Below are 22,726 nucleotides of genomic sequence, written 5' to 3' on the forward strand. Positions count from 1 at the left end.
AAAGAAACCTGATTGCCCTCTCAACGGGGGGTGCTTACAAACATCAGTTGTCTACCAATCTAAGGTAACACGCAAGGACATTAACACATCCGACACATATGTAGGATTAACCGAGGGAGAGTTTAAAACCAGATGGAACAATCACAAGGCTTCTTTCAGGAACCAAAACCTGCGGAATACCACAGAACTCAGCAAACACATTTGGGACCTCAAAGACAATAATGTTGAATATTCAATAACATGGCAAATTCTTGCATCCAGCACACCTTACAATAGTGGTAATAAAAGATGCAACCTATGCTTGAAAGAGAAACTGTTTATTATTTACCGTCCAGACCTGTCATCCCTCAACAAGCGCAGCGAAATTGTAACAGCATGCCGCCACAGACGGAAACACCTCCTAGGTAACACATGAGCCAATCACCACGCCCCTACGCCAGCCTGTACCCACCCACTCTGTGCCCTATATAAACCATGGTATGTGAATGCTCCCATTAAAATCTCCTGATGATTGAGGGAACCCCCTCATGAAACAGGCCTGTAGAGATGAAGTAGTCTTGTGATTTTTTTCCCACACATACATATATATATATATATATATATATATATATATATATATATATATATATATATATATATATATATATATATATATATATATATATATATATATATATATATACCGTATTTTTCGGACTATAAGTCACAGCTTTTTTCATAGTTTGGCCGGGCTCCAGTGCGACTTATATATGTTTTTTTCCTTCTTTGTTATGCATTTTCGGCAGGTGCGACTTATACTCCGGTGCGACTTATACTCCGAAAAATACGGTATATATATGAAATACTTGACTTGGTGAATTCTTGCTGTCAATATACTCCTCCACGCCTCCAACCACACCCCGCCCCCCCTCCCGAAATCGGAGGTCTCAAGGTTGGCAAGTATGCATAGGTGTCTATATTAGCTATAATAGCACGGTGGAAGAGGGGTGAGTGCGTCTGCCTCACAATACAAAGGCCCTGAGTTCAATCCCGGGCTAGGGATCTTTCTGTGTGGAGTTTGCATGTCCTCCCCGTGACTGCACGGGTTCCCTCCGGGTACCCCGGCTTCCTCCCACCTCCAAAAACATGCACCTGGGGATAGGTTGATTGGCAACACTAAATTGGCCCTAGTGTGTGAATGTGAGTGTGAATGTTGTCTGTCTATCTGTGTTGGCCCTGTGATGAGGTGGCGACTTGTCCAGGGTGTACCCCGCCTCCCGCCCGAATGCAGCTGAGATAGGCTCCAGCGACCCTGAAAGGGACAAGCGGTAGAAAATGGATGGATGGATGGATTGATTGATTGAAACTTTTATTAGTAGATTGCACAGTTCAGTACATATTCCGTACAATTGACCACTATATGGTAACACCCGAATAAGTTTTTCAACTTGTTTAAGTCGGGGTCCACGTAAATCAATTCAAAATGTGTCGCAGTCTAAAGCAAATCCTTGTTGACAGAAATGTTTAAATGTTATATTTATTCTACACATTTTTACAACATTAGAAACCATTAGTAAATCAGAGGCTACTCAGAAGGTGACATAACTCCTGGAAATGACTGGCTTTTAATGGCCAAAGGTATAGATGTGTGTGTCCAAGTTAAGGCTGTCTTCTTTTAATATATTTATTACAATCTTTGGCAAGCTAAGTAATGTTTGCTGTGGTCTGGAACAACATGGCACACACAGAAACAACTATCTGAAATGCAGCCAATATTACATATAGATGATGTGTCATGAGACATCCATCCCTCCATTTTTTTTACCACTGGTCCCTTTCGGGGTGGCGGGGGGTGCTGGAGCCTATCTCAGCTGCATTCAGGCAGAAGGTGGGGTACACCCTGGACAAGTCGCCACCTCACCGCAGGGCCAACACAGACAGACAGACAACATTCACACTCACATTCACACACTAGGGCCAATTTAGTGTTGCCAATCAACCTATCCCCAGGTGCATGTCTTTGGAGGTGGGACGAAGCCGGGGTACCCGGAGGGAACCCGTGCAGTCACGGGGAGAACAGGATTGAACCCAGGACCTTTGTATTGTGAGGCACACGCACTAACCCCTGTGCCACAATGCAGACATGCAAAACTAAATGATATACAAAGAAAATAAAAGTAAAATATATTAAATGAGCTCAAATATATCTACAAATGAGGCATAATGATGCAATAGGTACATACAGCTAGCCTAAATAGCATTTTAGCATCGATTAGCTTGCAGTCAGGAGTTTACCATGAATTGATTTAAGTTGATCCCGACTTAAACAAGTTGAAAAACTTATTCGGGTGTTACCATTTAGTGGTCAATTGTACGGAATATGTACTGTACTGTGCAATCTACTAATAAAAGTCTCAATCAATCAGTCAATCAATCAAAGTCATGCACTGACCAAATATGCCAGATTAGCACTCCAACAAGTCAATAACATCAACAAAGCGCACCTTTGTGCATGAACGCACAGCATAAAACGTTTGGTGGACAAAATGAGACAAAGAAGGAGTGGAAGAGTTTACATGTAAACAAACTGTTGCGTCACAGTCCACACTATGGTGAGTTCAAAAACCGCCGAAATTAGTAGGACAAAATGATTTTCACCAAATACTCTCATCAGTGAAGTATACACACATACATATTAAACAGCGGGCTTTCTTACAACTGGGAAGGTTTGTGTTGTTTGTCCTCAAACAAAAAAGATACTAAAACAAAATATATATTTTCCCCCATTCTTTTTCCATTTTCGATCCTTTTTTTATAAATGCTCCAGGGAGCCACTAGGGCGGCACTAAAGAGCCGCATGCGGCTCAAGAGCCGTGGGTTGCTGACCCCCGAAATATACCTACTGTATTGTGTGGAAAGAAATCCTGACAATCAAGAAAAAATCATAATGATAAAATACAACATTAATAATGTTAATTTTACGGTCATGTGATAGGCCAAAATGAAATAAAGTCATATTTTTAAAGTAATATTTTCAGTCACATGTCAGATTTGGCTAAACCACAGGCTAATTTCCGTCTGCAGTCTCCAGGCAGGTTGGCATACACAACACATTCTATTAACAATAACATTGACAATAAAACACAGGAAAAAGGTTGGGATCACTACCGCAGACTCATTCACATTCAATTCTTCAAATGAGAGTTCAAAAGCCAGGTACTTGCGTGCTTAAAAAAAGAAATGTGTTTACTGTAAAATGCCATCGATAATTTAGTAATAGATTAATCTGTCGGATTCGTTTGTTCGATTAATGGGCTAAAGCACACTTTTTAGCCTCAATTGCTTATTTGAGGGGAAATAGTATAGAGCAGTGATCCTCAACAGGCGGACCGCGGTCCATGTCCGGACCCAGCGACGTGTCCGTCCGGACCCAGCACGAATTATAGTAAAAAAAAAAAAAAATAAAAAAAATAAAATAAAATAAAAAGTTTTTTTAATTATTATAATTATTATAAAAAAATATAATAATTGTATTTATCTGTGAGTTATCGCTAGCGCAAGTCAACGTTCTTTGTTGTTTTTAGTCAAATATCTCCACGTTTCGTTTACACTTCTCGTGTCTCACTCACTCCGTCTCTCTCTCTCTCTCTCTCTCGCTCTCTCTCAGAGAGAGAAAGAGAGAGAGACGGAGTGAGAGCGAGAGAACGCCACTCTGATTGGCTAATTCCGGGGTATGGGTTGTCATCTCTTTCACAACGACGCGCTGATAGGCTGTTACCACCTGGGTCATGTGCACAGTGCATGGAACCTTTCGCTGCAGGCACACAGTTGTCTCGTATCGCTACTTCGCTAACTGTTCACTTGTCAGTCACTGAATGTGAATCAAATCACAATGGCATGCGCCAAGTTGGCTCAGGCTGGTAAAAGAAAGGTGGACAGGGAAAACCGACGTTTCAAGGAAGAAAGGACAGAGCAATATGTTTTCATCCTACCTACTGCAAGTACCAGACCAATGTGTCTACTATGCAACAGTACTGTTGCTCTGGTGAAAAGTGAAAATCTGAAACGTCACTATCTGAAAGAGCACCGCGAATTTGAAGAGACATTTCCTCATGATTCAGAGCTAAGAAAAAAAGAAATCACGAGGCTGAAAAAGCCATATGAAACATCAAGCAAGATTTTTGTTAAATCTATGACACAACAACAAATAGCAACAGAGCAGTAACGTGCGGTGAGGTTGATGGCTGGTGAGGCACTGACTTCAACACAGTCAGATTTACAAACATATGAACCCTAAAGAGTATCTTATTCACCATTTGATTGGCAGCAGTTAACGGGTTATGTTTAAAAGCTCATACCAGCATTCTTCCCTGCTTGGCACTCAGCATCAAGGGTTGGAATTGGGGGTTGAATCACCAAAAATGATTCCCGGGCGCAGCGCCGCTGCTGCCCACTGCTCCCCTCACCTCCCAGGGGGTGATCAAGGGATGGGTCAAATGCAGAGGACACATTTTTTCAAAGTTCTTATTTATTTTTGTTTCAAAGAAAATATTTCATGTATTTTATTGGATATTTATTTTATTTTTGTTAATTTTAAGAAAATGTTAAACTACCTACCTCCTGCTATTATATAAGCTTGACCGATAATAAACGGACCCAGCCTGTTTCAAAAAAACATTTGTGGACCTTCAAGATTTGTACTTGAGGACCCCTGGTATAGAGGAACTCGTCTTTGGAATTTTGCCTATCACTCACAATCCCTATGTATGACCAGAACACCTGTTTCTTTTTTTTATGCATTCTGAATTGTAAATAAACATAAAGCAAAAGTCAGTTAACAATTTAGTCAATGGGTGTCGCTCTATTCCAACATATACAGCGCTCTAAAAAAAAAATCTAAACACCTCCATCAACGTTTTCTATACATACGCTGTAAGTATATATGTCATGTAGTAACAGGCGCATTCATAATAATATGTAATATTTACGTATTTTGATCATTTTAGGCATGCGGTGGTGTATAAAATTATGATCCAGAACCTTACATTTTAGCCTATATTTAAAGAGAATGAGCTACAAGTTTTACAAGCTGTGTGCTAAACAGATGCAGCTTTAGTGAAACACCATGAGTATCATGCAGCAGTATTGCTAAGGGCTTAACAAGAAATACGAACTATGAACATAATTTTTTTAAAAACACTTACTGTATAATGTCTGCTCTCACCGGGATTCCGACTGATGAAATTTTCATATTTTCCTGTTTGGATGAAGAATTAATCATAATCCTTGTGGAGGGTTGGTGCAAACGGGCATTGTTTCGTTTCTTTCTCGCCATCTCCGGTTATAAGTTGGATGTCAAAGTTGACCACTTCTAGGTCCGTGTATTTAAGGTTCCAGGCACTCCATGCGGTACAAATTTGATCCATTTGTATTGGTTACTCTCGTTTGAAGATTAATCGAAGTAGCAGAATATGAATTAAAGGAGGTAATTACTTACGAGCAGTGTTGGGTTAGTTACTGAAAACCAGTAACTAGTTACAGTTACTAGTTACTTTATTTCAAAAGTAACTCAGTTACTAACTCAGTTACTTACACCAAAAAGTAATGCGTTACTGTGAAAAGTAACTATTTAGTTACTTCTTTTCTTCTTCTTTTTTTTTTTTAAAGCTCCCATTAATGCCCTTTTTGCCTTCATTTCAGTACTGTTATTGCACTGGAGAATAATACAATCTGTTGATCAACTTGACATACATTTTTATTTTCCTTTTAACATAATTAATGAAAAACAGTGCAACATAAAAAGGCATTCCTCCTTTCTTTAAACTTGGACCAATGACCATGAATAAAAAACAAGTTAAAGTGCAACCTAAGAAGGCACATCATCTTCCTTGAAACATAAAGCCTGACATCTGGAGTGATGCTGCTGTCTTCCACACTTGGAGCCATGGATAGCAGAATCCTTGTTTTCAGTGGCAGGATCATTGACACAGATGGCGAAGTTTCAGTGCTCAGTAGAGATGGAACACTTAAGAGGGGTTTAAGCACCTGGATGACCTCACCTGCCACTCTCACATCATCATCAGACAGGGTGACATTTGTCTTCAGGGTGTTGTGGGTCAATGCAGAGTATATAGCTGCCTGCTGCTCCAACATATCATAAGTGGACTTCCACCTCGTTGGGACATCATGTATGAGCAGGCAGCTTTAGCATTTCTTGCTTTGTCTTAAGCACATGAGCAGCTGTTGTGCTTGGTTGGTAGTAGGAAACCTCCTTCCTGATCCTCCCAAAGAGGCGCTCCATTGACTGAGATTCCCTTCTGTGATGCTAAATTCACTACATGTGCAAAGCACCTATCTGTGGTCCCAGTCCTGCCTCATTCTCTGTAATTATTTGATTTTTGGCATTATCACGTGTGACTGGGATATCTTTATCTTCCATTCCTCCACTGCTTGTGTCAGTACCTGCGCAAGGTGACTCTCGTAGAGGGGGCGTGTCTTCTCATCTCCCAGTCTGCTGTGATGAAGTGAGGGCTTATAGTTCCGCTGGACGTCCACCCGTCTGTCATGAGCGCAACAGATGATGCTCGGGATAGTTCATCCACAACTTTTTTCTTCTCCTGCTCATAAAGATCTGGCACAATCTTATTGCTGAAGTGGGTGCGCGACGGGATGTCGTAACGTGGTTCAAGCACGTTCAGCATGTGTTTAAAACCCTCGTTTTGCACAACCGAGTCTGCACCTATAAACACACCGATTAAATGGCGCGGGGCATTCAAGCTCCTCCGTTACTCCGCTCGCCATGACCACGCTGTGTGTGGACTGAACGTGCCAACAACTTTTTTTTTTGTTTCATATATCAAACCGCGGATAACTTGTGTGCCTCATCCCCTCCCCACACCCACACACACACACACACATAGACCGCGCCTCTTTTCTTCTCTCCGGCTTGTGACAGAGGAAGATTCAGAAGAACGACACCGCAGCGCTTCTGTTTCTAGCCGATACTACATCAAAAGTAACGTAAAATAACGCAGTAACGCATCATGTAGTAACGGTAACTAAATTACTGAATAAAAAAAATAACGCGTTAGATTACTAGTTACTTTGTAACGCGTTAGTCCCAACACTGCTTACGAGGGTAGTTTTATTAAACACATAATTCAATAACAATAAAGATAGAATTCTGAATTTAAATTACACTTTTACAATACCAAAATGGTACTTTTGCAAGAGTAAGGTCGTGATATAACAAGAAAAAAAGTTTTCATTTAAAGAAATTTGTAAAAATATATTTTTTAAAGCATAGTTCCACAATAAATTTAGAATATAATAGAATACTGTATATCTTTATTAAATAAATTGTAAGCAAAACCAATTTAGTGCAAATTCATAATAACACATAAAAACATAGATCAATAGATAAAAAAACATAAAATACATAAAAATACCAAGCACACATTTGCCATCATTTTGCCAGAATACATTTCTAATGTTACACGTGAGGGAAAAAAACCCTCACAAAAATAAAATATATATTTAAAAAGGAATGCGTTGGTAACATGAGAAAAAAAGGCAATATTTCATCAGAATAAATGTCTAATTTTGTAGAGAACATTTGTAAATTAATGTTGCAAGACTAAAGTTATCATTATGCAAAGTCATTTACCTCAATTTCCCCCCCAAAAACAGATTAAGTCGCGACTCGCTGGAATATAAAGACAATATAACATACATCCATAAACGTGGATGCATATGAAAAAGTTCAATATATTTATCTGTACAGTCATCTATTTATTTATATCAGCACATTATTGCTCTTTTATCCTGCACTACAACGAGCTAGTGCAACAAAATGTTGTTCTTATTTGTACTGTAAAGTTCAAATTTGAATGACAATAAAAGGAAGTCTAAGTCTAAGTCTTACATTATTTTCCTGTACTTTGTCAAAAAACCCTGCTTTCATCAAGAAATAATAATGTTCATTTTATTGATCGAGTACAAAGACCAAATTAAAAATACAATAAAGTCCGATAATTAAAGATGCAATTAAAATAATGAAGTTTAAGTAATAAGACATTTAAAAGTTGTAACAGTATAAGGAAAAAAGTCCAATTTTAAAATTTAAAATTTGTTTTATTACAAGTGTACTTTTATTGAAAGTGTAATTCTATAAGAATAAAGATATACCGGTAGTTTTGATTCTTTTAAATCACAATTTTACAACTGTTTTTTTTTTTTTTGCCAGTAAAGTCATGATATAACTAAACATATATTTTAAAGTACTTACGTATAAAATACTACACGGTCTAGCTCCGTCCTATCTTGTCGATTGTATTGTACCATATGTCCCGGCAAGAAATCTGCGTTCAAAGAACTCCGGCTTATTAGTGATTCCCAGAGCCCAAAAAAAGTCTGCGGGCTGTAGAGCATTTTCTATTCGGGCTCCAGTACTACTCCCGTCCAAAGGCAAAACCCAGTAACTCAATTTTGGTCAAAACTGAGCTGATAATAATTTTGGAGTTACTAGGTGATATGCTGAACATTCTGAACGAAAATTGCAGGCTGGAATTGCGGATACCAATTAACATCAACAAAGCAGAAATCAAATCTCTGTGAATGGATGGGACTTTAATATAAAATAGATTGGTTTTCGTTTGTTTTATCAAAATCAGCTAGAAGTGAGTTACTAGGTTCTGCTTTTGGACGGGAGACTATGGAATGCCCTCTCGGTAACAGTTAGAGATGCTACCTCAGTAGAAACATTTAAGTCCCATCTCAAAACTCATTTGTATACTCTAGCCTTTGAATAGCCCCCCTTTTTTTTTTTTTTTAGACCAGTTGATCTGCCGTTTCTTTTCTTTTCTCCTCTGCTCCCCCCTATCCCTTGTGGAAGGGGAGACACACAGATCCGGTGGCCATGGATGGGGTGCTTTCTGTCCGGGGTCGGGACCCAGGGTGGACCGCTCGCCTGTATATCGGTTGGGAACATCTCTGCGCTGCTGACCCGTCTCCGCTCGGGATGGTTTCCTGCTGACCCCACTGTGGACTGGACTCTTACTGTTATGCTGGATCCACTATGGACTGGACTCTCACAATATTATGTTAGACCCACTCGACATCCATTGCATTCGGTCTCCCTAGGGGGGGGGGGGTTACCCACATATGCGGTCCTCTCCAAGGTTTCTCATAGTCATTCACATCGACGTCCCACTGGGGTGAGTTTTTCCTTGCCCTTATGTGGGCTCTGTACCGAGGATGTCGTTGTGGCTTGTGCAGCCCTTTGAGACACTTGTGATTTAGGGCTATATAAATAAACATTGATTGATTGATTGATAAAGAGAACAAAAGCCTTCATTTTACAAGAATAACTTGTAAAAAAAAATTCCATAATTTATTTGACAAAATTTTGCTCGAATACATTTTAATATTACAAGTGGAAAAAAACTACGACACAGGAATAAATATTAATTTTAACTCGGTATTGTATTCATTTAAGACAAATACATTTGTAATATAAGAAAAAAGCACCATTTCATCAGAATAATTTTTTCCCCATGTAATCTACATTCTGACCACTTTACTGTATATATGTTTTGTTTTGAGTTGTGTAATTTACTAACTTTTCCACTTGTTGGTAGAGCAATTACCCAGTACCCTTAATTGTTACCGAATATTGTTGACTTGTCTGGGCTAATACAAATGGAGGCAGATGAGTTTATATATTTATTTGCCACAATGACACACACAATAATGTTTAAAGATGCTTGGTGTTCACAGTACAGGAAAGTCTGAGAAGTTGGTAAAGCACAATCAAGAGTAGAAGACATCCACAGTCGACAAAAAGTAGAGATGGGAGATCATTGCAGAGAGACACCAACAACAACAAGTCAGTAAAGCCTGTAGCAACACGACATTTGTTTTGCATTTTACACAATGATTGCTGTTATATATATTTCCCTTCTATTGTCACTACTGGAGTTCAAAGTGCACTGGGGTTACGGAAGTTGTGTCCAGCAAAGCGAGCCTGGTCACCCAACTCTTCCTCAATCCTGACAAATTGATGATGAAAGTTAAAAATAATGAAGATAAAGAAGTGTATGCATGTATGTATATATATATATATATATATATATATATATATACTGTATAAATATAAATACATACATACATACAAGCCATAATGATACATACCTCATGAGCTGATTGTATTTAGCCAAACGTTCCGAGCGACAAGGAGCTCCAGTTTTAATCTGGGGATGAAGAAAAAATATCCAATATCAAAACATGATATTGCCGGTATTCTCGGGGCATTCAATCGATCGCAACTGGACTGTTCAGAATATAAATGGCATTTTATGAGAAAAAAGTTGTAATACTATATTATAAGAAAAAGTTTTAATCTTATTCCAATATAAAATAAATAATAATATAATAAAAATTTTGTTGCAATATTGTTGACAAGAATAAGTTGACAAGAATAAGTTGAAACATTACAAAAAAGTACTTTATTATTATTATTATTATTATTATTATAATATTCTATATAATTATTATAACAAATGGTAATGTTTTAATGAGAAGAGGTCACAATTTTATTAGTATATGTTGTAATATTACAAGTAAAAAGTAATGATTCTTTTCTTTAAATAAGAAAATGTCATAATTTTATGGCGACTAAAGTTAAAGTAATGTATTATCAAAAAAGTCAGAATACAGCAAGAAAGTTACAACTTTTCACAAGAATAAGTCGTTATACTATGAGAAAAAAGTAATGATTTTATGAGAATTACTTATATTGTTTTGCTGATGAAATGTCGCGATTTTATGAAGATAAAGTTGTAATATGACAACAGAAAAATTTGAATTGTATCAATAGCTACAATATTTATTAAAAGAAAACATTTAGAATACCCCAAGAAAGTTGCAACTTATACAAGAATAAGTCATCATATTACGAGAAAAATTTATAATTTTTAATGAGTATTATATTTTTTGTGTATATTTTACAAGATTATTGTACAATTACAAAAAATATTATGAGAAAAAAGTCAATAATACCAAAAAGCTTTTTTTTTTGTACAGCAATAATACATTATGAGAAAAAATATATAATTTTGTGAATAAAGTTCTAATATGACAAAAACGACAGAACACAGAAAAAAAATGCATAAAAAGTCATAACATTCTAAAAAAAGTAATAAACTTATGAAAATTAATTATGATTTTTTGAATGATTGGAAAATTACAAGACAGAGTTGTAAATGTATTACAATAAAGTTGTACTATTACAAGAAAAATATCTGAAAAAAGTTCAAATGTATACCAAAAAGTTAATTTTTTTAAACGAGAATAAAAAAGTTATAATTGTATAAGAATAAAGATAAAAAGACAACTACAGAATAAAGCTAAAAAAATAATTTAAAAAAAGCATTTAACTTCGGATAAATTTGTCATTTTTATTAAAATGTTAAAATTTTATGAGAGTAAAGTTGTAATACATATTACACGGGGGAGAAAAGTCAAGATACTGCCAAAAATAAAACAAATTTCATGATAATATTACAAGAAGAAGTAAATATTGGAATTGTATAAAATAAAAGTAAAAATTTCACAAAAACGAATGAAAAAAAGTATAATATCGTATAGTGCAGACCTGGGCAAATTAAGGCCCGGGGGCCGCATGCAGCCTGTTGAGGTTTTCAATTCGGCCCGCCGGACATTCCCAAATAATTTTTTTTCGATCTTTAAGATGGAAACTGTAGCTGTCATTATGATGTGCAGTGATGTGTTCAAATGACCGTAAGTCTTGAACTATACAAAGTATTTCAATGGTTGGAATCTGCGCTTTTGCGTGATATACTAGTTACTACGGTAACAATCTAAGTCACAGCAGTTTAGACGAGGCACCAAGCAGTGTGGGTGGGGAGCGTTTCCACGGAGTGTTTCCAGAGCAGCCAGCCTGAAATGCGGGTGTCAGGGACAGACGCGGAAGGAGATTTTTACAACAAAGTTCTATAGCTTAGAGATAATTCAGATCTATCAGATTGTAGGTGTTTTTTTTTAATCCTTTGGGTTCATATTATGCTGTGTTTGTTGCATTTTTGTTGCGGTTGCTTGATTGTAAAATATGTCGATGGAGAGGGTGTGACGTTCACGTGTTGTCAATATTCAGTGTTTTATCGGTCATAGTTAATATTGTTAAATCCCACATTCTTTATTTTAATGTACATTCTGGGTGTCTCATTCAGTTTAAAAAATGTAAAATTCCATTCTGTTCTTTAAGGCGGTCTGTCATAACGTTTTTACTAGGGCTGTGAATCTTTGGGTATCCCACGATTCGATTCAATATCGATTCTTGGGGTCACGATTCGATTCAAAATCGTTTTGTTTTTTTCAATTCAACACGATTCTCGATTCAAAAACAATTTTTTCCCGATTCAAAACGATTCTCTTTTCATTCAATACATAGGATTTCAGCAGGATCTACAACAGTCTGCTGACATGCAAGCAGAGGAGTAGATTTTTGTAAAAAGCTTTTATAATTGTAAAGGACAATGTTTTATCAACTGATTGCAATAATGTCAATTTGTTTTAACTATCAAATGAACCAAAAATATGACTTATTTTATCTTTGTGAAAATATTGGACACAGTGTGTTGTCAAGCTTATGAGATGCGATGCAAGTGTAAGCCACTGTGACACTATTGTTCTTTTTTATTTATTTATTTTTTATAAATGTCTAATGATAATGTCAATGAGGGATTTTCAATCACTGCTATGTTGAAATTGTAACTAATATTGATACTGTTGTTTATAATATTCATTTTTGTTGCACTACTTTTGGTTTGTTCTGTGTCGTGTTTGTGTCTCCTCTCAATTGCTCTGTTTATTGCTGTTCTGAGTGTTGCTGGGTCGGGTTTGGTTTTGGAATTGGATTGCATTGTTATGGTATTGCTGTGTATTGTTTTGTTGGATTGATTAATTTTTTTAAAAAAACATAAAAAAAATAAAATAAAATAAAAAAAATAAAAATAAAATATATATATATATATATATGTATGTGTGGGAAAAAAAAATCACAAGACTATTTCATCTCTACAGGCCTGTTTCATGAGGGGGGTTCCCTCAATCATCAGGAGATTTTAATGGGAGCATTCACATACCATGGTTTATATAGGGCACAGAGTGGGTGGGTACAGGCTGGCATAGGGGCGTGGTGATTGGCTCATGTGTTACCTAGGAGGTGTTTCCGTCTGTGGCGGCATGCTGTTACAATTTCGCTGCGCTTGTTGAGGGATGACAGGTCTGGACGGTAAATAATAAACAGTTTCTCTTTCAAGCATAGGTTGCATCTTTTATTACCACTATTGTAAGGTGTGCTGGATGCAAGAATTTGCCATGTTATTGAATATTCAACATTATTGTCTTTGAGGTCCCAAATGTGTTTGCTGAGTTCTGTGGTATTCCGCAGGTTTTGGTTCCTGAAAGAAGCCTTGTGATTGTTCCATCTGGTTTTGAACTCTCCCTCGGTTAATCCTACATATGTGTCGGATGTGTTAATGTCCTTGCGTGTTACCTTAGATTGGTAGACAACTGATGTTTGTAAGCACCCCCCGTTGAGAGGGCAATCAGGTTTCTTGCGACAGTTGCAGCCTTTGTTGGTTTTGGGGTCGCTCTGTTTGGGGGCCGACGGCTCATTTGCAATTGTTTTGTTGTGGTTTGAGATGATTTGTCGTATATTGTTCATACAGCTGTAGCTCAATTTAATGTTGTTCTTGTTGAATACTTTTCTTAGGGTGTTGTCTTTGGGAAAGTGTTTGTCAATCAGATTGAGGAATTTGTGTCCAATGTTAGTTGAGACGTTTTTGCTGTATGGGGGGTTGTACCAGATGATGTCGTTTCGTTTTCTGTCCTTTTTTGGTTGGTTTCCTGGCGTGGGTTCATAGGTGGGGGTGAAATTGTATCCGCTTTCATCAAGGGCTTTTTGGTACGGGGGGGTTGCTTGGTCAAATTCAGCTTTGCTAGATGACAGCATCGATAGCCTTTTATTAATTCCGGTAGGTATTCTTTTCGTGGTGGTGGTTGGGTGGGTGGTTGCTGTCATGGTGCACGTATTGGAGTGTTGTGTTGGGTTTCGTGAATGGTTGGTAGCTGTTATTTCTCAGGTTGAAAGTGACGTCAAGGAAGTTGACGGTTTGCTTGTTGGCTTCAATCGTGATCCGTAGGCCGTTCTCTTTGAAAATTTGGCATATGCGCTATATATATATATATATATATATATATATATATATATATATATATATATATATATATATATATATATATAATAAAAAAACAGATTTTTAAAAAATGAGAATCGATTCTGAATCGCACAACGAATTCGAATCGATTTTTTCCCACACCCCTAGTTCTTAGCTTTCAATCAGACATTATTGTGAGGTTTTGTATTAGTGTTCCTAAAAATCATATATACCGACACCCAGACACATTTTTTTCTCTAAATTTGACCCTTCGAGTCAAAATAATTGCCCAGGCCTGGTATAGTGTCATAAGTGTCTCTTACCTGTCCAGTGCAGAGTCCCACCACCAGGTCGGCTATAAAGGTGTCCTCTGTCTCACCTGAGCGGTGGCTCACCATCACTCCCCAGCCGTTCTCTTGAGCCAGTTTACACCTGACAGGCAGGAAAAAAAAAGAAGAATGACACTACATACAAATAGTCTGAAACCAGCAAATGAAGGCAAAATACAAAATGTACTCACGCCTTAATGGCCTCTGTGATGGAACCAATCTGGTTGACTTTAAGGAGAAGACAGTTGCAGGCCTTTTCCTCCACGGCTCGTTGTATCCGACGTGGGTTGGTGACCGTTAGATCATCCCCAACCACCTGCACGATGCAACCAGCACTTAAAGACTAATAATTAGGGCCCGCATGGCCCATTGTATAAGGGGAGTCCTTATGCAATGGGACATAAGGACCTATTGAATTTGTAAGGTTTTATATTATTATTATTCTTCCGCAACTTTGCGCTGTAATTTGACCCCCTTAGCATGCTTCAAAACTCACCAAATTTTACACACACATCAGTAATATACGGCTTTTAAACTTTTTATCAAAAAACCAAACCCCAAAACTCAAAATTGCGCTCTAGCGCCCCCTAGAAAGAAAACTGCTTATAACTCCCAGTACGAATGTTGTAGAGACATGAAACAAAAACCTCTATGTAGGTCTTACTTAGACCTACTTTTCATTAATTAATTTCCTTGGGCAAAAATCAACAGGAAGTTGGCAATTCCCCCTTCAAGACAAAAATGTACTAAAAACAGTCACTTTTGCCTCTTTGAGCTGTAATCTGACCCCCTTAACATGCTTCAAAACTCACCGAACTTAATACACACATCAGGACTGGCAAAAATTGCCATGTAATAAAAAAACCTAACCCCAAATCTCAAAATTGTGCTCTAGCGCAATTTTTTAATGAAACGCACAAAAAACTGCTCCTCGGATGAAAAAACTGACAAAACTGCCTGTAACTCTCTCTGGGACGGTCGGAGAGACATGAAACAAAAACCTCTATGTAGGTCTTACTTAAACCTACATTTCATAAATTGACAACCCCCAGCAAAAATCAACAGAAAGTTTGCTATTCCCCCTTCAAAACAATTTTTTTTGTAAAAACCGGTCACCTTCCTTCAAAAACTATCTCCTCTGAGCGCGTTTGTCGTTTCGGCTTCAAACTAACACAGGAGAGAGATTAAAACCTTGTGTATAAAAGAACAGAACAGCGTTTTAATACCTGCTCCGGTTTTGATTTTATGACCCTTCAAAGACCCGCTGCGCTGATGCTGCTGCGCTGCTGTTTTTTTTAAGATGGCTGCTTAAAAGCAGGAAGCACCAACGTGCCCACACAATGCAGACAAGGTAGGTACACTAGACACAAGTCTTGGGACACTTCAGACTAAAAGTAGACAAAAGTATTGGGACACTTAGGACTAGCACCTGCCAAATACGCGGGCCCGAACAACGCTGCTTGCAGCTTTAATATTATTATTATTCTTCCGCAACTTTGCGCTGTAATTTGACCCCCTTAGCATGCTTCAAAACTCACCAAATTTTACACACACATCAGTAATATACGGCAAAACTTTTTATCAAAAAACCAAACCCCAAAACTCAAAATTGCGCTCTAGCGCCCCCTAGAAAGAAAACTGCTTATAACTCCCAGTACGAATGTTGTAGAGACATGAAACAAAAACCTCTATGTAGGTCTTACTTAGACCTACTTTTCATTAATTAATTTCCTTGGGCAAAAATCAACAGGAAGTTGGCAATTCCCCCTTCAAGACAAAAATGTACTAAAAACAGTCACTTTTGCCTCTTTGAGCTGTAATTTGACCCCCTTAACATGCTTCAAAACTCACCGAACTTAATACACACATCAGGACTGGCACAAATTGCCATGTAATAAAAAACCTAACCCCAAATCTCAAAATTGTGCTCTAGCGCAATTTTTTAATGAAACGCACAAAAAACTGCTCCTCGGATGAAAAAACTGACAAAACTGCCTGTAACTCTCTCTGGGAAGGTCGAAGAGACATGAAACAAAAACCTCTATGTAGGTCTTACTTAGACCTACATTTCATAAATTGACAACCCCCAGCAAAAATCAACAGAAAGTTTGCTATTCCCCCTTCAAAACAATTTTTTTTGTAAAAACCGGTCACCTTCCTTCAAAAACTATCTCCTCTGAGCGCGTTTGTCGTTTCGGCTTCAAACTAACACAGGAGAGAGATTAAAACCTTGTGTATAAAATAACAGAACAGCGTTTTAATACCTGCTCCGGTTTTGATTTTATGACCCTTCAAAGAACCGCTGCGCTGATGCTGCTGCACTGCTGTTTTTTTAAGATGGCTGCTTAAAAGCAGGAAGCACCAACGTGCCCACACAATGCAGACAAGGTAGGTACACTAGACACAAGTCTTGGGACACTTCAGACTAAAAGTAGACAAAAGTATTGGGACACTTAGGACTAGCACCTGCCAAATACGCGGGCCCGACCAACGCTGCTTGCAGCTTTAATATTATATTATTATTCTTCCGCAACTTTGCGCTGTAATTTGACCCCCTTAGCATGCTTCAAAACTCACCAAATTTTACACACACATCAGTAATATACGGCAAAACTTTTTATCAAAAAACCAAACCCCAAAACTCAAAATTGCGCTCTAGCGCCCCCTAGAAAGAAAACTGCTTATAACTCCCAGTACGAATGTTGTAGAGACATGAAACAAAAACCTCTATGTAGGTCTTACTTAGACCTACTTTTCATTAATTAATTTCCTTGGGCAAAAATCAACAGGAAGTTGGCAATTCCCCCTTCAAGACAAAAATGTACTAAAAACAGTCACTTTTGCCTCTTTGAGCTGTAATTTGACCCCCTTAACATGCTTCAAAACTCACCGAACTTAATACACACATCAGGACTGGCAAAAATTGCCATGTAATAAAAAAACCTAACCCCAAATCTCAAAATTGTGCTCTAGCGCAATTTTTTAATGAAACGCACAAAAAACGGCTCCTCGGATGAAAAAACTGACAAAACTGCCTGTAACTCTCTCTGGGAAGGTTGGAGAGACATGAAACAAAAACCTCTATGTAGGTCTTACTTAGACCTACATTTCATAAATTGACAACCCCCAGCAAAAATCAACAGGAAGTTTGCTATTCCCCCTTCAAAACAATTTTTTTTGTAAAAACCGGTCACCTTCCTTCAAAAACTATCTCCTCTGAGCGCGTTTGTCGTTTCGGCTTCAAACTAACACAGGAGAGAGATTAAAACCTTGTGTATAAAATAACAGAACAGCGTTTTAATACCTGCTCCGGTTTTGATTTTATGACCCTTCAAAGACCCGCTGCGCTGATGCTGCTGTGCTGCTGTTTTTTTAAGATGGCTGCTTAAAAGCAGGAAGCACCAACGTGCCCACACAATGCAGACAAGGTAGGTACACTAGACAAAAGTCTTGGGACACTTCAGACTAAAAGTAGACAAAAGTATTGGGACACTTAAGACTAGCATCTGCCAAATACGCGGGCCCGAACAACGCTGCTTGCAGCTTTAATATTATTATTATTCTTCCGCAACTTTGCGCTGTAATTTGACCCCCTTAGCATGCTTCAAAACTCACCAAATTTTACACACACATCAGTAATATACGGCAAAACTTTTTATCAAAAAACCAAACCCCAAAACTCAAAATTGCGCTCTAGCGCCCCCTAGAAAGAAAACTGCTTATAACTCCCAGTACAAATGTTGTAGAGACATGAAACAAAAACCTCTATGTAGGTCTTACTTAGACCTACTTTACATTAATTAATTTCCTTGGGCAAAAATCAACAGGAAGTTGGCAATTCCCCCTTCAAGACAAAAATGTACTAAAAACAGTGACTTTTGCCTCTTTGAGCTGTAATTTGACCCCCTTAACATGCTTCAAAACTCACCGAACTTAATACACACATCAGGAGTGGCAAAAATTGCCATGTAATAAAAAAACCTAACCCCAAATCTCAAAATTGTGCTAAATTTTTTAATGAAACGCACAAAAAACGGCTCCTCGGATGAAAAAACTGACAAAACTGCCTGTAACTCTCTCTGGGAAGGTCGGAGAGACATGAAACAAAAACCTCTATGTAGGTCTTACTTAGACCTACATTTCATAAATTGACAACCCCCAGCAAAAATCAACAGGAAGTTTGCTATTCCCCCTTCAAAACAATTTTTTTGTAAAAACCGGTCACCTTCCTTCAAAAACTATCTCCTCTGAGCGCGTTTGTCGTTTCGGCTTCAAACTAACACAGGAGAGAGATTAAAACCTTGTGTATAAAATAACAGAACAGCGTTTTAATACCTGCTCCGGTTTTGATTTTATGACCCTTCAAAGACCCGCTGCGCTGCTGTTTTTTTAAGATGGCTGCTTAAAAGCAGGAAGCACCAACGTGCCCACACAATGCAGACAAAGTAGGTACACTAGACACAAGTCTTGGGACACTTCAGACTAAAAGTAGACAAAAGTATTGGGACACTTAGGACTAGCACCTGCCAAATACGCGGGCCCGACCAATGCTGCTTGCAGCTTTAATTCTGTTTTTTTTTTTTTACAATATTTTAATTTGTTACCTGGATGCCCACTGAGGATGTAAACTGAGTCCAAGCAGGCCAGTCATCTTGGTCAAAGGGGTCTTCAATGGACACAACTGAAGGGAAGATGAAAGAGGTCTGGAACACTGCAGTGCAATCATGTTGCACACAGAAGTGGCGCGCTATTATCTAGGCACACACCCTCGCCTGCCAAATAAGCACTGTAATTAAAAGCTCTTTAAGTGGTTTAATTGTCAGGGCTGAAGAGGCAACACGCTTCCTTTTTGTCTAGGAGATGACAGAGGACGTGATTAGGGAGCACCAGAAGAAGCCATCCACACACACACACACACGCACACACCTGGGTAGTTGTTGATGAAGCCTTGGTAGATGCTGGCCAGCTCATCGCCGCTGATGTTGCGTGCGGCGTTAGGCGCAGACTTGAAGTCAAGGTCATACTTCCCCTCAATGAAGAACTCCGAGGCAGCCACATCCATCCCAATCACCACTTTGTCTGTGTAGCCCGCATTCTCTATGGCCGTCTTGATCAGCTCCAGAGCTGTGAGGTCACACAAGCAGGAAGTAATGTCACAAGATTTCTTTTTAAAATATATATATTTTTTTTTGCATTCTTACCTTCACTGTTCTCCTGAATGTTCGGAGCGAATCCTCCCTCGTCCCCTACATTCGTAGCATCCTGGCCGTACTTCTCCTTGATGACACACCTCAGAGTCTGGTAGAGCTCCGCCCCTACACGCAGGGCCTCACGGAATGACTCCGCCCCAACAGGAAGTACCATGAACTCCTGCATGGCCAGTCTGTTTCCAGCATGGGAGCCCCCGTTGATCACGTTAAAAGCCTAAGTGAAGGGTAGGACACATTTATTTGACCTGGTCATCCTGTCTGGTACAGTATACGGTACAGTACAGTACAGTACAGTCAGGCCCGGCCCTAACCAATCTGGCGCCCTAGGCAAGATTTTAGGTGGCGCACCCCCACATCGGCAGTGAAGTGTATATACTCACAAGAACCCGAATAGCTTTGTCTTTGACCTTTTTTTTTTTACTTACAACTATACCTAATATATAAAGTGGTGGAAAAGTGACTATTACCTGTAGGGCAAACATTAGCTAACCAGAAGGCAATAACAATGTAAACAAAAAACACCTGCTTAAAAGATCTAATACAAATGTCCCTGAGGAATGTAAGGTGGGAGTACTGTAATTACCTAACGTTACATTATTATTTTCCATAACAATTTAGCCCCCTCCACAATATTAACCCGACGTTAAAACAGAACTAGCTATTTATTGATTAGCAATTGCCGAATCATGTAGCATTAGCTTAATGCTAAAAAGCCAGGTTACTATCACATTCTGTAACAGACAAATAATTTCATGTAGGCTAACGTTACCTACCTGCTACCTCTGTCTTTTCTCGTTTCTCCTCTTCTTTTCTCTTTTTTCTTCCCTGGGCACCTGAGTTTTGGCCGTTTTGACATCTTGTGTTGGTTTTTTGATGTGGTGACGTCCAAAAAGAGTCATGATACGGGAAGGGAGGGGGCGCACCGTGCGGGGGGAGGAGGGGGGGGCGTAATGTTGTAACAAATAATATTTCTATTAAATAGGCTTTACTTTGCATTTTAATTAACGTGAGATTATTTTTTGTATTTAGAAATAATAGTAACAACTTTTTTCTCCAACATTTGTGGCACTGGCATGGCGCCCCCTGATGGACGGCGCCCTTAGCATTTGCCTATACGGCCTATGCCACGGGCCGGCCCTGAGTACAGTATACGGTACAGTACGGAACGGGACTCTATATGGGTTGGTTTGGTTTGATTAAGTTAAGTTTGAGTTGACTTCTTTTTTTTTTAAGTATTAAACTAAAATTGTATTTTAATGTTGTTATTAATATTTTATAATTCTATTTGAAGTCATTTAAAAAAATATTTTTATTAAAATAAATGAAACCATTTATGTAAATGACATACCATTTAATTGACCTTTGAAGAAATTTTTTACAAAAAATACAGAATTTTTTTTTTTTTTTAAAGACTTATGCTTTTATTGGATTGTACCACATTATTTTTACCCAATTATCCAAATGGTATTTTTTTAAATATTTTGTTCAATATTATAATATGAATGGGGTATGATATTCATACTTGCCAACCTTGAGACCTCCAATTTCGGGGGGTGGGTGCGGGGGGCGTGGTTGGGGGCGTGGTTAAGAGGGAAGGAGTATATTTACAGCTAGAATTCACCAAGTCAAGTATTTCATATATATATATATATATATATATATATATATATATATATATATATATTAGAGATGCGCGGTTTGCGGGCACAACTGCGGAGTCCGCGGATTATCCGCGGATCGGGCGGATGAAATTAAAAAAAATTAGATTTTATCCGCGGGTCGGGTCGGGTCGGGTGGTTCAAATTATTAAAAAAAATTTGATTTTAAATAGATTCAGGCGGGTGGCAGTTAAACCAATTGGGAAATATATATACATAGTTAAATGTTGTTACCCACATACGAAAAACGAGCAGGCACCTGCTGCATATGCCACAACAGAAGAAAAAAAGAAAAGAGATGGACACTTTTACGGAGCGGAGAAGGGACGCCTCGCCGGGGTCCGGGACCGAGGCCCCTTCCCCCGAGAGGGCCCCACCGGGAGCCGTAGCTGAGGCGATCCGCGAGAAGGGCCCGACGCACGTCCAGGGTCACCACCGCGCCCACCGCACCGACACCCCGCCTCGTCCGCCTTCGCCGCGGCCGGCGTCACGCGCAGCAGGTAAGCAGCTTGCCTGCCCGCCACCCCCGTGGCCGGGGGCTCGTAGCAGGGGTCACTCTGCGCGCTCCGCCCGCGCAGCTTACCTGCCCGCCACCCCTGTTGCCGGGGGCGCGTAACAGGGGTCACTCCGCGCGCAGTGCGCTCACGAAAGGGGTGGGGCTCACCCTGGTTGATATAGACAGCAGCTAGGACGGTGGACATGGAAGTTGGAACCCGCTAAGGAGTGTGTAACAACCCACCTGCCGAATCAACTAGCCCTGAAAATGGATGGCGCTGGAGCGTCGGGCCCATATACCCGGCCGTCGCCGGCAGCGAGACGCGCTTGGAGGTGCGCTCAGCGCGGCTCCCATATGATTGCGCACTGGTGTGCGTCTGGGTCGTGACAGCGTGGCACGCGAATGTCTGTGCTGCATTGGATCAGTCTCCTTTCTTTAACAGGCAAAAGCTTTATAACCTCACTAATGCCTTGCATCGTCTATATTAGATATATAACAACGGGCGGGTGTGGGCGGATGGCGGGCGGATGCGGTTCTGATCAAATGTTAGATCGGGTGGATTGCGGATGGTTGACGACTTTCTGATGCGGTTGCGGATGAAATAATTGCCTATCCGCGCATCTCTAATATATATATATATATATATGTATATATATACATATCCCCGCGACCCCGAAGGGAATAAGCGGTAGTAAATGGATGGATGGATGGAGATATATATATATATATATATATATATATATATATATATATATATATATATATATATATATATATATATATATATATATATATAAATAAAAGAAATACTTGA

The 22,726-nt window shown here is 39.0% G+C and overlaps 1 protein-coding gene across 1 annotated transcript in view; it reads right to left on the reverse strand.

Annotated features, from left to right (window-relative positions):
• Positions 1 to 9,676: 9,676 nt before the first annotated feature.
• The window catches only part of LOC133595369 (gamma-enolase-like), a 23,087-nt gene continuing 10,037 nt past the window's right edge, over positions 9,677 to 22,726 (reverse strand). Inside the window, exons 7-13 of the mRNA XM_061948056.2 lie at positions 19,750 to 19,972; positions 19,475 to 19,672; positions 19,153 to 19,229; positions 14,740 to 14,864; positions 14,543 to 14,651; positions 10,171 to 10,229; positions 9,677 to 10,028 (exon numbers count right to left, since the gene is read on the reverse strand). Coding sequence (XP_061804040.1) covers positions 9,959 to 10,028; positions 10,171 to 10,229; positions 14,543 to 14,651; positions 14,740 to 14,864; positions 19,153 to 19,229; positions 19,475 to 19,672; positions 19,750 to 19,972 — 861 coding nt within the window. The 3' untranslated portion in view covers positions 9,677 to 9,958. The remainder of the gene's footprint in view (positions 10,029 to 10,170; positions 10,230 to 14,542; positions 14,652 to 14,739; positions 14,865 to 19,152; positions 19,230 to 19,474; positions 19,673 to 19,749; positions 19,973 to 22,726) is intronic.

Source organism: Nerophis lumbriciformis, linkage group LG04, assembly GCF_033978685.3.
Source record: "Nerophis lumbriciformis linkage group LG04, RoL_Nlum_v2.1, whole genome shotgun sequence".
Classification (NCBI taxonomy): Eukaryota; Metazoa; Chordata; class Actinopteri; order Syngnathiformes; family Syngnathidae; genus Nerophis; species Nerophis lumbriciformis.